Below are 14,902 nucleotides of genomic sequence, written 5' to 3'. Positions count from 1 at the left end.
AACTACTCTATGTGCTCAAAATGCAAAACCTATTAACAGAACAATACAAAATGTTTCCCACAGACTTCCTATTAACCAGGATTGATCTTAATAGAGTCTGGTTTCTGCAGGGAGAGTTTGATGTCATGAAACCAAATTCCACCACATAGTGATGTGACCATGATAAAGGTCATTTTTCACAACCCCTGTATACAGATTTGATTGAACATATACTCTGATCTATTCATTGTCTGATGATACCATGGACGTTGATGGGAATGAAGTAAAAGCAAAAAACCTTAATAAATAGTTATATAATTCAGATACAGATTCCATATTATCAGTAGGATTAAATGGGATCCTCGTTTTGGAGAACTTGAAGAACATTGGTACCCCTTTCTTGTGGGTTTCAATATTCCTATGCTTAAATTAAGAAGTGTAAAATATTATCATAAAAGGGAAAACAACTTTCCATGTCAAATGAATATATCTAGACTAAAACCAAAATGAACAAAAGACTTTTGTTGTTGTTTCTGCTTGTATCATAAAATGTGCTGTTACTTACAGTTGTGTGTTTTGGATTGTCATTATAATTTTGAATAAAGAAGTGCTTCAGTTAAAATCATGTTATAACATGTAGTATGCAGTAAATATGGATATGATTATAGTCAAACTACTATATCCTCACAATATCCATTCTCTTAAATTTGCTGAATACTGCTCATGAAAGTTCTTAGTTAATGATAAACAGAAGCTTAAACAACATAAATTATTTGTGTCATGCATCTAAAGTCATAACAAAGTAATTACCTAATTATTTAATAGAGTTTGACAATTTATAAAATTTCATATTCATTCTAAACTACTTTAATTGGCTAAATACTCAATTTAAAAAATTATTAATTGGGCTAGGTAAAATTGCCTTGCATTGCTAGATTTCCAGCTTGATTAGAAACCGTGGCAGTATTTAAGTGCAATGTATTTTTTTTCTTATTCAGCTATTCTGATACCAATATTTTAGAATCTTAAAAAATTGTGAAGTTTTCCTGTCCCCTCTTCTGTGTATGTGTGTGGGTTACAACTAATATAAAATTGGGATGAGTAATGCCAGCTATTATAAAAATAACGTGTGAAAAGGAGATTTTAAAATGTAGTTCAGAATTAAAAAGCATTTTCCATTGTATTCATTCGAAGGAGGGAGACAGAATAACAGGAACTCTTTTAAATTAAATTAAATTAAATTAAATTGGTATAACTACTGTAATCATGAGTTATGCTGTCTTTTAAGTATCCGCCCTATTTAAAATATCCTGCTAAGAGGAGGCATATTTCTACCTTGAGTATAAACCCTGGTTGATATTTAGGAGTCTTGTCTTGCTTTGCAGTTCTTCTGTGAGTTTTACTGAAGTTGCTGGGTAAGTTACAGGACATTTCACTTTGCTTGGGATCTCAGCTCCTGAGGTGTGACTGCTGAATATGATAATCTATTTTAGACATTAGGAATGTATTTGTGATTAGCAAGGCATAGTTGCTGAAAGAATTAACTTGGCATCTCTTTCAAACAGCTTAGAAGTACCAAGTGAGTTTATAAGTTTTTTTTTTAATTTTTAACAAAATGAAGTCAAATTTTATTATAAATTTTATAAATTTTATATATATCTTTTTTACTGAATTAGATTAAAAATGAGTCTTTTGCTTGATTCCAGTTTTATATTGCAGATAAAATATTTTTTTCTGACAATTTTTTTAAAAGTCTTTCTTAATAAGGAAAAGAAATTAAAATAGTTAAATTCTGACAAATGTTAAGTTTCTTTTCTTGGTATAGAAATGACTTTTCCCCCATGGTAAATTTAGATGTGTTTATCTCATAAATTGTGTGTGTGTGTGTGTGTGTGTGCGTGCATCTATCATATTCAACTATACAGTGTCTGTGTGTGTATTATTCCACAGGTTGGCTTGCAATTAAACAAACCTTATGTTGATATATGCTGATAATGATGAATAATACTTATTGTTATTATAAACTTAGTTCTAAAAGATTGACAAAATGTATTTAGTAATATAATACTAAAAAAAGATAGAAATTTGTATAAATCATTCCTATAGTCCAGACAAAAGCTGAGTACATTGACGATTTAATTAAGTAAAGTTACCTTATAACACAGTTTGTTACTTTTATAAAAGTATCTGTAATTAGGAGTTAATAGTTAAAAGTTAGTCTGCATGATAGATTGCATGTTATTTCTGAGAAATTATGTTTATACCTGCTTCTAAGTAAAGAAATGCTTTTTAGTTGATACTTAAGGGCAATTATACAGAGATATAAATGGTTGCTATAAAGTGAAAAATAAGACAAAATAAATTTATCGATTGGCAGGAGTTGCCCCTAGTTAATTAGACTATCATTAATAATAAACTAGAATTCTCCATCATGGAATTTCTGTGTGGGCATGATGGAACATATCTGTCTTTAAAAATTTTGCAAACCACTCATCTGTGTCCTATAAACAAATTCCATAACTCAGCAGTTTTTTGTTTTTTTTTTGAGACTGGAAAATAGTGCTATCTTAGAAGGATTGTGGACATGGGAGATGGAATTGGTTAAGAGATTTTTTTTTAAATGAAGTGGAGTTGCCAAATATTACATTTGAGGACTACACAGCTTATAAAATGAGATTGAAGGCATGCTATAACAAGAAGAAAGGGGGAAAGAGCAACCTTTGTAAAGTATCCTTAAATGTACCCTTCAGATTTTAAGAAAGGTAAGGTAGAAATTCTAAGAATTGACGATGTTACCTAGTTAGGCAACGAAATGTCTGCTAGCAAATAATCAAGCTGGGAAAGCACCAAGGACTCCAATGTTGGAGAGCGAATGCATTTTGTGTCATTTATTTTTATTATAATTTGTTATTTCTTCTTTCTCCCTTCATCATGGGTCATACATTTGTTATACTTGTCATATCTTATCTCACATTTCATAGCATATTCTATGTTATAAAATGTTAAACTTCAATGTTTATGGAAGTTGTGTTGAAAAGTTGTACTTGTCTAGAAGGCTAAAGGTCACTAATTATGCCGGCTACCATCTGATAAGTTGTCCATAAAATGTGTTCTAAAGTTGAAATTAAAACACTTATTTAAATCCTTACTGCCAGCAGAATGGTACAAAAAAAATCTAAACTATTCAATAGCAAAATACTGTGATAGCAAACTGGTGGGAATATCACTTCAGATTAATGTTAGACTGAGGGTCTTAAAGATTAATGTATCTTTCTGTGGGGTTTTATATATATATATGTGTGTGTGTGTGTTGTATTTGTGCTGAATAAAGGGAGACTAGTATAGATCTATTTCAAGCTATTTAGCTCTCATCAGCTAGCCATACCCTTACTGGGATTCGAACCTGGGCTGTATTACATATTAGGCAGATGTGTTAACCACTAAGCCACAGGCCCTCCTCCGTTATCAGCTGAGCCAGGGAGAAAGGTATATATTTAAAGTCACAACCATATATATATATATATATATATATATATATATATATATATATATATATATATATATATATATATATATATATATATATATATATATATATATATATATATATATCCCTATCCACAGTATGTGTGTGTGTGTGTGTCTCAAATGACACATATCAGTCTCTTTTTAACTATCATTGTAACTAGTAATAATAGGCTGATAATCACTTATGTATTGTCAGTAACAACAGCATCAGTGCTCAGTTGAAATGCACTTTGCACAAATAAAATGCATTGTCAGGAAAATGTTCATAGGAGAAGCCTTGAGTGAAACATTTTTGTAATAGCTGTTAACTCTAGAAATGCATTATCTAAATCCACCATTACGATATTTAGATCCACCAAAAAGTTGTAGTTTACTTACCTAGAACCTCCAGTAAATGTTTAATTGACCCTGAACAGCCTACTCCTTGTTCCTTTATTATGGATACTGGGAAATATATTGTATAATACAGTTTTACATAGAAAACAACTATGTAGTAGTGTAAGAGAGACCAAGCTTTAATACCTATTTAACTATGAAATTGATGAAATTTGAACCAACCACTTTCTCTCATTCTATCCATGCAATTATTAAAAATATGTATGAGAAATAAATGAAATAAACAAAATATGTGTTACAAGTAAATCCATAGTAGAGAATTCAAACCTTTTGCTAACTGCTTCCCCCCCCTTTTTTTTAATACTTCATTAGGATGAATTGCTGCCTGCTACACAGATTTTACTGAGTAAAAATGATCACTCAAAAAAATTATCTACTATGTGGATAACTGTGTGTCCATTCTCATAAAATAACTATGGTCCAAATGAGACAAATGTAAAAAAAATAATCAAAACTATCTGGAAGCTGTTTTCAAAGCTTGGATGGGTGAAGTTCCATCATGCTGCAGTTCAGTGACTGAATACATTAACATCAACAGTGATGTCCGAATATATTCCAATTACATCTTTAATGGAAGTACTTGGCATCTATGGATAAGCAGCTACATCATTAGGAAATGGATGCCAATGCTTAACACTCCATTTCATTAGCTCTCCATGGATGGTATTGTGAAATTATTTTCACTATTGACCTTGATATAAACATAAGCTGCAGTTGGAACTGCAAAAAAGCAATGCAGTGTCATACAACATTTATCACTAATGAAGTTTGCTGGAAACTGTTTCCAAAGAACTATAGCCAGGTTATTTTAAATTATTTAATCTATATTCAGTAAATTTTAAAACAACATTGCCCATTCATTTTGTTACAGTTCTCAATTCTATTGATACTAGTTTTTATAATATGTAGTTTATACAGCTTTTAATATACTTACTTGAAATCATTAGTTTTTCAGATTACGTAATGCATTTAGTTTACAGTTTTCACTATTTTCCGGTAAATATATTTAAGGCTATTACAATCTAGTATTATAAATATGAAGTCACTAGATCAGTTTTTTTTCAGTCATTTTGTTGTTGTGGCAGCACCAAGCCTCTGAGCACATACATAATCTCATACTCTGTAAAATACTTGTCATATTTCAGATTTGTTGTTTTTAATGTAACATAGCAGCTAAGTTTGTTACTTTTATTCAAGCTTCTTCCAAAATAAGATTTGGAATGAGCGTTTCTGAAGTTTTCTGTTTCCTCTTATCTACTCATCCAATCTTTCTTCATGTGATTGCTTCTTAGAAATTATCACATACCGAAGTACCCATACATTTTTTTCTGTTTAATGTAGGCTATCAGCGTCTTCCTTCCTTCCTTCCTCTTAATCTTGGGCTGTGTTGACTCATCCCTGGAATTATGAAATATGATTTTCTTGCTATTTGTGATTACAGTTTGTGCCTAAATCAATGTGAGCAGCCTTTGGAACAAAACCATTTTTTTGCAGCTATTGGATCATATTGGACCATGCCTCTGAATTTTGGCAATATATTTGCAAAAAATGAGTGGTATAATTTCCCTCTATTTTGAGGCAGGTATTACAAAAATTGCAAGTCCAAAGTAAGATTAACATTTTTAAAAAAACGTTTCAATTCCGTCACCCAGTTTCCCTCCCCTAACATTTCCTATGTGCCTGATGCAGTTTTACTTTGTTTCATAGTTTCACCTTTAAAAAATGGCAAGTATAATGAGTTGCATTAAAATTACAACTGTTTATCTAGTTGACTGCCTAAAATCTTTAGAGGGAAAAAATAACAATAAAAACTAGAATAACATGGCTGCATAAGTGTTCATGCCATCTTATAGATAGGTAAGTGGCTGTGGTCAGAGTTAACCAATCACATTCAAGCTGATAGTAAATAGTTGATTACTATCCTGCCATACACACCCTGCCATAAATTAAAGTGACTCTGACCAAGCCCATATAAAGTTCAGTTGTTCTAGTATGATTTTTGTGACATTTAACTCAGTTGCCCCTTACAGCAGCAGCCGTGGTTGGAAAGAGCTTACAAAGCATTAAGGGGATCTCATTGGTGATATCAGTCAGGAGAAGGGCACAAAAAAAATCCAAGGTATTGGCTACACCAGTGTTTTTCAACCTTTTTTGTGCAAAGGCACACTTTTTTCATGAAAAAAATCACGAGGCACACCACCATTAGAAAATGTTTAAAAAAATTAACTCTGTGCCTATATTGACTATATATAAAGTAATTTTCCCACGGCACACCTTACACTATGTCACGGCACACTAGTGTGCCGCGGCACAGTGGTTGAAAAACACTGGGCTACACTATGGAGCACAATGAAGACAGTCATCAATAAGTGAAGAAAATATGACATAACATGGATGTTACCAAGAATTTAATGTCCCTCCAAAATTGTTGACAAAAAACTAGTCCAAGGAGCTGCTAAGAGGACTATAGCAACATTAAAGGAGCTTGCAGAAATTTGTGAACCACATGTGAAAATAATTATGCTTCCTATGTCTGGGCTGTGGGTTAGGGTGGCAAGACAGATACTTATGAAGAAAACATCTAAGCCCAGTTTTGCAAAACCTTATATCAAATTTGAAGGCACGTGAGGAAATGTGTTATGATCTGATGAGACAAAGGTTGGATTTTTTTGGCCATAATTCCAAAATGTATGGCACATAAACAACACTGCACATCATCAAAAGTACACCATACCCACAGTGATGTATGCTGGTGGGAACATTATGCTTTGCAGCTGCTTTTCTTCACTTGAAACTGGAATTTTAGTCAAGATGAATTATGAACAGTTTCAAATATCAGTGAATTTTGCCACAAAACTTTCAGGCCTCTACTAAAATGCTGAAAATGAAGAGGAATTTCACTTTTCAACCAACACCCATTGAACACACTACCATGTCAATAAAATAATTAATCAGAAGAAAATTAAAAATTTTGGAATAACCCAGCCAGAACCCGGACTTAAATCCAATTGAAAATCAGTGGAGTGATCTGAAGAGTGCAATGTACAGGAGATGTCCTCACAATCTGACAGATTTGGAGTCCTTTTTCAAGGACGAGAGAGTAAAATTCCCAGGACAAAATGTCCCATGCTGATAGATTCCTACCCAAAAAAACTGAATCCTGTCATAAAATAAAAAAGTGCTTCAACAAAGTATTAATTTAAGAGAGTGCAATTTAATGCAACCACATTATTACAAGGGTTTTTTTATTATTATTTTACACAAAATATTTAAATTTGTTTTTCAAAGCTTATATGTTATATTAAAAATAAAAAATATTCTGAAATGATTTATCTTGGTCTGATTTTCAAAAACCTGGCATTTTAACAAGGGTGTGTAGACTTTTTATATCCACTGCATATGTCTGACAGGCTTAGTATAATCAGCTGTTTTTTCCTGTTCCTTTTTGTCAGTCATATGAAATAGATCAGATGAGACCACTTTTTGTGACTCCACAGAACGACTAGTCTTATACAGATAGTCCTTGCTTACTAATGACAATTGAACTCTGGAACTTTGTTACTAAGCAATATGGTTGTAAGACACAACATCATGTAACTCCACTTACTTATGACGGCACTTTCAGGAGTCCCAGTTGCAATTGTTAGGCAAATCCAATGTAGCCTCAGTTTTCTATTTGCAACTTGCTGCTGGATTCTCTATTGATGCTACAACGGTTGCAAATACAAAGGCACATAGTGAGTTCCTCTCATTCAGCACCATCATCATAATGGTCACTGAATGAAAGCATGTTAAATAAGGATTTTCTATACTTGAGGTAGGTTGCAGTAAGAGAATTTTGCAAGGCTGTCTGAGTTTTAACTTTCCTTCCTCTTCTATACTAAGGAGTCAAGAGGGTCCCTGCGTGTCTTTTTCTGATAAATGCTTCTACATGTCTTTTCCAAGGTCTCTGACCTTTTGAGTAACCATTGTATTACTGACCACAGTGGCCAGTTATAATTATTCAGGTTGTAATACATATGGATCTCTTAAGGCAGATTTATGGAATTTCTTTAGCTGATCGTAAAAAACTAAGAAGGATCAGACCTAGATAGCACTTATTTTGGAAGTCACTTGGAAATTGAAAGCTGTCACCTATATGCAGAAATTAAAATAAAAACAAAGAAAAACCCAAAAATAATAATAAACCAGATTCTGACCATGAAATTGCCAGGAGTTGAATCTGACTTAGAGACTTTACCTTTTACAGTTAATAATTGAACTCTTTTTTATATTGGACGTATTCTAGTTCATTTTTGACTCATCACGGTGCATTTATTTCACCATGGTGATAGAGCTAACATCCTGTCCTTTCTCTTAGGCTTGTAGAATAAGGTCAGTGTTCCAGGACTTTTCAGAGCAGGAGAATGTGTCAACTTTCTTTGCCTTTCTAAGGCTTGCTGTTGAGATACTATTTCAGTTGTTTTTAAGGTGTTCCAGATAAATGGACTTTTAAGAAATTAAAAGATAGAACTTAGATATAAATAGTAAGAAAAATGTTTTACTATAAAAATAGTAAAGCTTATTTATTATTAAATTTTATTAAATATATTTATATGCCGCCCAATCCCGAAGGACTCCGCTGACCTGTTTGCAAAGCAACCGAAATACCTTCATATAACTTGGGGATATTTTACAGTAGCTGAAAGTAAAGCAGGTTTCTCCGTCAGACTGTTGTATCTCAGAATGATTACCTGTGTTGGGATCAGAGGGGCTTCCAAGAGATTAGACTACAATCACTATAGTCACTGTAGGAAGAGATGCTTTATACACCTAAAAAGAGTGCCAGAACATCCTTTTTTGTGGAGATACAGTACTTCCAGGAATTGTTCTTTTAAACATACATTGTTGATAGTACAAGTAGTCCTTATTTAGCAACTGCCTCATATAGTGACTGTTCATAGTTGTATTTATTATGGAAAAGTAACTGCAACCAGTGTTCGCATTTATAACATTCACAGGTGTGTAAAGCAAAAGAAAGCTGAAGTAGGATCGTACTCAAAGTCACATGATTTTTCACTTAGCAATTTTAACTACTGAGTTGCTGATTCCAATTATGGTTGTTAAACAAGAACTGCCAGAATGGGCACACTAGTAAAATAAAGAAGCTGATTCTGGTAGTTAAGTGCGAGGCTTCAGTGTCCTAGGTAGTATATAATATGTAGACATAATGACACAAATGAATTATGTCATTTGTCAAGTATTCAAAACTCACTCAAATAGCAGAATTTAACTTTTCTCAGAATAGAATTTGAGTTACCAGACACAAAATATTACCAGTAAAATCTTATATATGTTAAAGCAATAGTAGGTTTCAGAGTTAATTCATTTTTTCAAGGATTATAATGGAAATATCTGTTTATGATCAAATATATGTGATTGTAATTCAAGTGGTGTATTTCAATGTGTCCCAAACTATGTTTAGCAGAACAGACAATATATTATTGCTAGATCTGGATCAAGTAACCTTTACATTATAAACTTAATTAGTTAAGCAACAAGGATACTTTCAGTTTTCTGAACAGTACAAGGAGTTAATACCAGTCTCTGCTATTTTACAAGAGACAAAGTATGACAAATTTAGGCAAAAAAAAGCCCATTCAAGTTGTTTTGAACTACACTGATTAATTACGCTTTCATTATGCTTAGCAGGCATTCTTGCTAAAGGCCATTCTTGCTTAATCAAAGATTAATTTAATATATTCTTTTTTACAGATACTTGGTGAAGATCAAAATATTATGCCTATATCTCTATTTAAGTTTTTTTCTAGGAAGTAGAACAGCTTCAATTATAATTTATCAATATCCCTAAATACTGTCAATTGTAATCTGACTTCAGCCATTTTATGTATAGTTACCAAGGTATCATATGGCATTCTAGATTTTCTTATTTATAATTATATAGTGTTTGATTCTAGGTTTTCATCATTTTTTTTCTTTTTGCAGGAGAGATCACTACAACTGTAAACCTACTGAAGCAAAATATGGAATGGATCTCGCTGGTGACTGAATTGAGCCAAACAAACAGTATTGACAGTAGCTTGAAAATCACCAGTTAGCAGTTTCTTCACGCTCCAGTACCACACAGCACTTTCCAGAGAGAACTCATTGTGTGCATAAAATCAGCTTTTAAATCTGCTCACTACCTTTAAGCTTTGTCTAATTAAAATAGTTTTAAACGGGAACCCTAACTACAAGAGCACTTGGAGAAAAATGGCATTGGATGAATATTTGTGGATGGTCATTGCGGGTTTTATCATTGCTTTTATCTTGGCATTTTCAGTTGGAGCAAATGATGTTGCCAATTCTTTTGGTACTGCTGTGGGTTCTGGTGTAGTTACTTTGCGCCAAGCCTGCATCCTAGCTTCAATTTTTGAAACTACTGGTTCAGTATTGCTAGGAGCAAAAGTAGGTGAAACTATTCGTAAAGGTATAATTGATGTGAACTATTATGACAACTCAACAGGTCTACTTATGGCTGGAGAAGTCAGTGCAATGTTTGGTAAGTAACCTTATTTTTCTAAGCATTTAATTATTTTCTTCAAACAATTCAAAGTTCTTATATCCTCTTGGCAAAACTAAGTAATAATTTGCAAATTTCTCAATCGACAAAATTCCTGTAGAGATTGGGGAATTTATTATTGAGAAATCAAAAGCCGGCCTTGGAATCAGGTTCCGCAAACCTTTCCCTGACCAGATGTTTTTAGTAGTTTATTGGAACCCACTTTAATAGAAGTTAATTTTATAGCTTGTTTTTAACCAAGTTTAGAGCAAGTTTAATGTTAACTATAGTTAACTATATTGTTTTAGAAAAGAAATTCTCATTGCTACTCCCCAATTCTTATTAAATTTTAAAAAATAGAAATACAATTGACTTACTAAGGTTCTGTTTATTTACTATTTCAATATAGTGTATGAGATTCTAAAACTATTTAAAAAGTAATATATAACAAGATATTGGCAAGACATAAAATGAAGACCCAGATTGTTGGGGTCAATATGCTGACTCTGTAAACCACAGAGAGGGCTGTAAAGCACTGTGAAGTGCTACAAAAGTCTTAATTGCTATTGCTATATAGCACTGTAGTATACCTAACAATAATGGTGGCAGACATGTATTTACAGTTTTATGAATTTTTATTTTAAAAAATCTTAAACTAGTAGCTTGTCTTATTAATTTATTATATTTGTGCTTACAATCAGTATTTCTTGTTCTTTGGAACATGGTGAGGGTTATGGGAGAACAGTAATTTCATTTCTTTACACTGGAGCTTGGGGAAAATAAGCTAGAAGAAGCTCCTATTTTCTTCCCCACACAACAATGCAAATATGAATAGGTAAAGGGAGATTTGATTTTATCAAGAGAATATAGCCCTCTGTTTCTAGTGAGCAGATCAGATTGCCCTTAAGGGATGACATATCAGAATATTTGCAGTGATCCATTTTGAGGAACAGGAGATTATTCTTGGGAGCTTGACTTGATTGTCCTGGAACTATCTACAATTCTGAGCCTATGCAGTTACACTATTGCTCCCTCCCACTTGAAGTGTACATAGAAGAGAACTAGAATTTTTTTTCTGAATGCTACCTTTGCCTGTCACTGAAGAATGAGCATTGAAGACAGATAACAGCAATAACCAGAAAGTATAGATGTTCCTTTTTTGGCTTCAGAATAGGATTGGAATCTTCATTAAATAGGCTGTCAAGTACTATATTTTGACTCATTAGTTTATATAATTTTTAACTATAAGACAAAATGTTGAGGATAAAATGCTGCATTAAATTTTATCATACTTGATCATGAAAACAAAAATTACTTCCTGTTTTTAACCTATCAGATAAAAAAATACACATCTCATTTAAAAGCATATGCTTCCTGACTTTCACTGGCATCTTTAAAAAACATTCTACTATTTGTAGCTATGTTAATTTTTATCTTTTAAAAATAGATGGAGTCTTATATGCAGTTGCAAATAAATTAATTCTGAAAATTAAGGTTATTTAAAGTATGTTGACTGTTGATTAAATACAGATAATGATTAAATATTTTAAATATCTACATCTAATTTTAGATGAATGGCAAAACAATGGAATCTGCTTAAAATATTATGTCCAAGTTTATTTATGAAAGGTGCATTTCATCCTTCCTTAGGGGAATTAGAATATAGGTCTACATTCTGCGAGATATTTCAATACAAAGTATGGCTTAGGTAACATTAGAATATTTGATTTATCTTGCTAACCTGTATTTTTGTTAATACTTGATGTATCTGTTTGATTAGGACCAAAACAAGAATCTCAGTAATACAATGTATTTGTATAAGAATAGGTTTCAGTTAAAATTTTGTCTCATCAGTTGTATTTAATTTAAGTTCTGTGGTTGTCAAATGAACTTTAAAACCATTTGATCCAAACATTTTCACTACTAGAAGGCATTCCTTTGATGCATCCCCATCGCTGTGCTAGTTTATAGTTGCCCAAAAATATATCCATTGGGATCATAAATTATCAAACAGTAAGCTTTGGGAATGAGACATTATGTTAAGAGTCAAAAAAATATTTTGCTTAGGAAGATAATGCTGTAAGATAGTTTTACCTGTTGAATATTATGTTAATAGATTACTTTAAAACAGAATGGAATGATCTTTTTGAGAGGGAATGTTATCATAGTTTTATTACTTTTAAAATCATAAATTCTTGTTCAGCTTGGTTGATACGAATGGTATCAAACCACTCCAAATATATTTGTGACTGAAATACTCACCTTGGTGTGAGTATTATTTAATACTTCTAGAGCAGTGGTTCTCAACCTTCCTAATGCCGCGACCCTTTAATACAGTTCCTCATGTTGTATTGACTCACAACCATAAAATTATTTCAGTTGCTAGTATGTAACACCGGGAGCCACAAAACCTGGGTGGGTGTGGCCAACTCAACATTACTTCCACCCAGTCACATGACATCCCCCCAGACATGCCTACTAAAGTTTCAGAACTCAGTGTTTTCTGTGAGAATTGGGTCTCTCTCTCTCTCTCTCTTCTCTCCCCCACACTCTCATTTCTGTTTTTATATTTTTCCTCTCCCTTTCTCTTCTTCTTTTCTTTCTTTACTTCCCCTCTTTCTTTTTCTTTCTTTCTCATTGAATACGATAGAAAATCCAAAATAAAGTTATTAATTGTAGGAAATAGCTTCTCTGTAATCTTTTCATAATGAACTCTTAAGTTGATAGAAGTTGGCAAGATTGTACTAACAGCAATAGGATATATATTTTGATTTCTTTTGAGTTTGCCAATATAATACGTTATCCAAAATTATAAATAATCTTATTTTCAGATGCATTTTTTTGCCATTTCTGTTAAAAAAAAAAAAAAGACTTGCTTCCAATTTGTGCCTTCTGGCAAAGTGCACTTTTCTTGGCAAGAGATCTAGCTTGCCATTACTTTTGTCAGAGGTCTGAGAAAGTTAGTTTCTTTCTTTCTTTCCTCTTCCTTTCTTTCTCCCTGATTTGTTTCCCTCTCTTTTCCCTCTCTCATTCTCTCCCTTCAGCTCTCTTTCATTTCATTTCTTTCTCCCTCTCCCCCTTCTCCCTCTAATTTATTTCCCTCTCTCTCATTCTCTCCTTCCAACCCTTTCATTTCTCTCTCTCTATTTCTCTCTTTCTCTCCTTTTCTCTTTCATCTCTTTCTTGCACGTGCAAGAAAAATACCCTTCTGGGCCGGAATCACGGCGATGGGGACAGCGACTGCCGCCACTGAGTAGCTGGCTGCGCTGCTCAGGAGACTCCTCAGTGCCAGACTCAGGTCAGTCCTCTTCGTGTTGACTCAGGAAAGAGCTGGAGCAGCCATCTGGATGCAGTGAGTGAAGAGTTCCAGAGCCCTGTGCAGCGCAGGAAAACTGGAACTCTCCTCCCTGCACCCAACCCGCTGAGGCTGCTGCTTCCCATTCTCCTCCTTCCTGAGCTAACACGAAGGGGACCACAGCTTGCGCTGACCTGAGTCTGGCGCTGAAGAGTCTCCTGCGTGGCGACCCAGTTACCTAATTGCGCAGCGGCGACAGCGGGAGGAGAGTCATTGTCCCCTCCACCTTGATCCTGGCCCAAGAGGGTATTTTGGCAACAAGCATGTGTGCACAAGAGATGAGTGCAAGAAAAGGGCTGCAGCGGGCTGGAACTCTTCCCGACACTGAGTTGCCTGCGAAGGATGCGGAATCGCAAAAGCAGGCAAAAGGCTTGTGCCTTCTTGGGGTGGAGAGAAGATTGTGCGATTGGGTCAGCAGAGAGCCACAGGAGAGGGGTCAAAGCCTATTAAGACTGTTACCCATGCTAAGCATGGGTAACAGTCTTAATAGGGAATCTCAGTGTACACGCATCCCATGTTCCTTTATTTTATTTTTCCCGCCTTGTTTTACACCTCTTGGCTTTCGTAGCTCTGCCCATCAATTTCAGTTACTCAGAGCGAGCTGCTTTCTCAGCATCCTCTGTGCTGCACACGTCTCTCCCCCCACCTCGCCTCCATTCTGGCTCCTACTTCCCCCCCACCTCTCCTTCCACCGGGCGGGGAACCCAAGCCGCTCCTTCCCTTGGGGCCGGCTTCTCGCCAGCCTCTCTGCGGGAGGCTCCTCGGCAACTCCTGTGATAAGGTTGTTTGACCTTTTCGCGACCCACAGGTTGAGAACCGCTGTTCTAGAGCAAAGTATATTCTAGTTTTAGATTTATCTATCATATAAAGATTTAATCAGATTTCGCCTCTCTATCCCATTTGATTTTATTGAGAATGACAGTTAATTTGTTCAAAACATTCCAGAAGTAGAATTGAAAAACGAGTGTTTTTTGAAGTGTGCTATGCCATATGAATAGTTTTTTATTGGCACATGTGATTCCTTCATTTCTCCCTTATTTATTACAGTGCCTACCCTTCTCTTTTGTTCCTGTACACTTTAAACTATTGAGTTATTTCCTGCA

The 14,902-nt window shown here is 34.2% G+C and overlaps 1 protein-coding gene across 5 annotated transcripts in view; it reads left to right on the top strand.

Moving 5' to 3' along the window:
- SLC20A2 (solute carrier family 20 member 2) overlaps positions 1-14,902 on the top strand; it is an 88,586-nt gene that overhangs the window by 33,570 nt on the left and 40,114 nt on the right. For all 5 annotated transcript variants that reach the window (XM_087713244.1, XM_087713242.1, XM_014066267.2 and 2 more), the window contains exon 2: positions 9,889-10,444. In XM_087713244.1, the coding sequence (XP_087569370.1) occupies positions 10,156-10,444 (289 nt within the window). In that variant the 5' untranslated portion in view covers positions 9,889-10,155. The remainder of the gene's footprint in view (positions 1-9,888; positions 10,445-14,902) is intronic.

The sequence above is a fragment of the Thamnophis sirtalis genome, unplaced genomic scaffold, assembly GCF_051295495.1.
Source record: "Thamnophis sirtalis isolate CommonGarterSnake01/CBP01778 unplaced genomic scaffold, rThaSir2_p1.2 scaffold_4, whole genome shotgun sequence".
Taxonomy (NCBI): Eukaryota; Metazoa; Chordata; class Lepidosauria; order Squamata; family Natricidae; genus Thamnophis; species Thamnophis sirtalis.
Note: the sequence above shows the minus strand (reverse complement) of the source record. Positions and strands in the feature narration are given on the sequence as shown.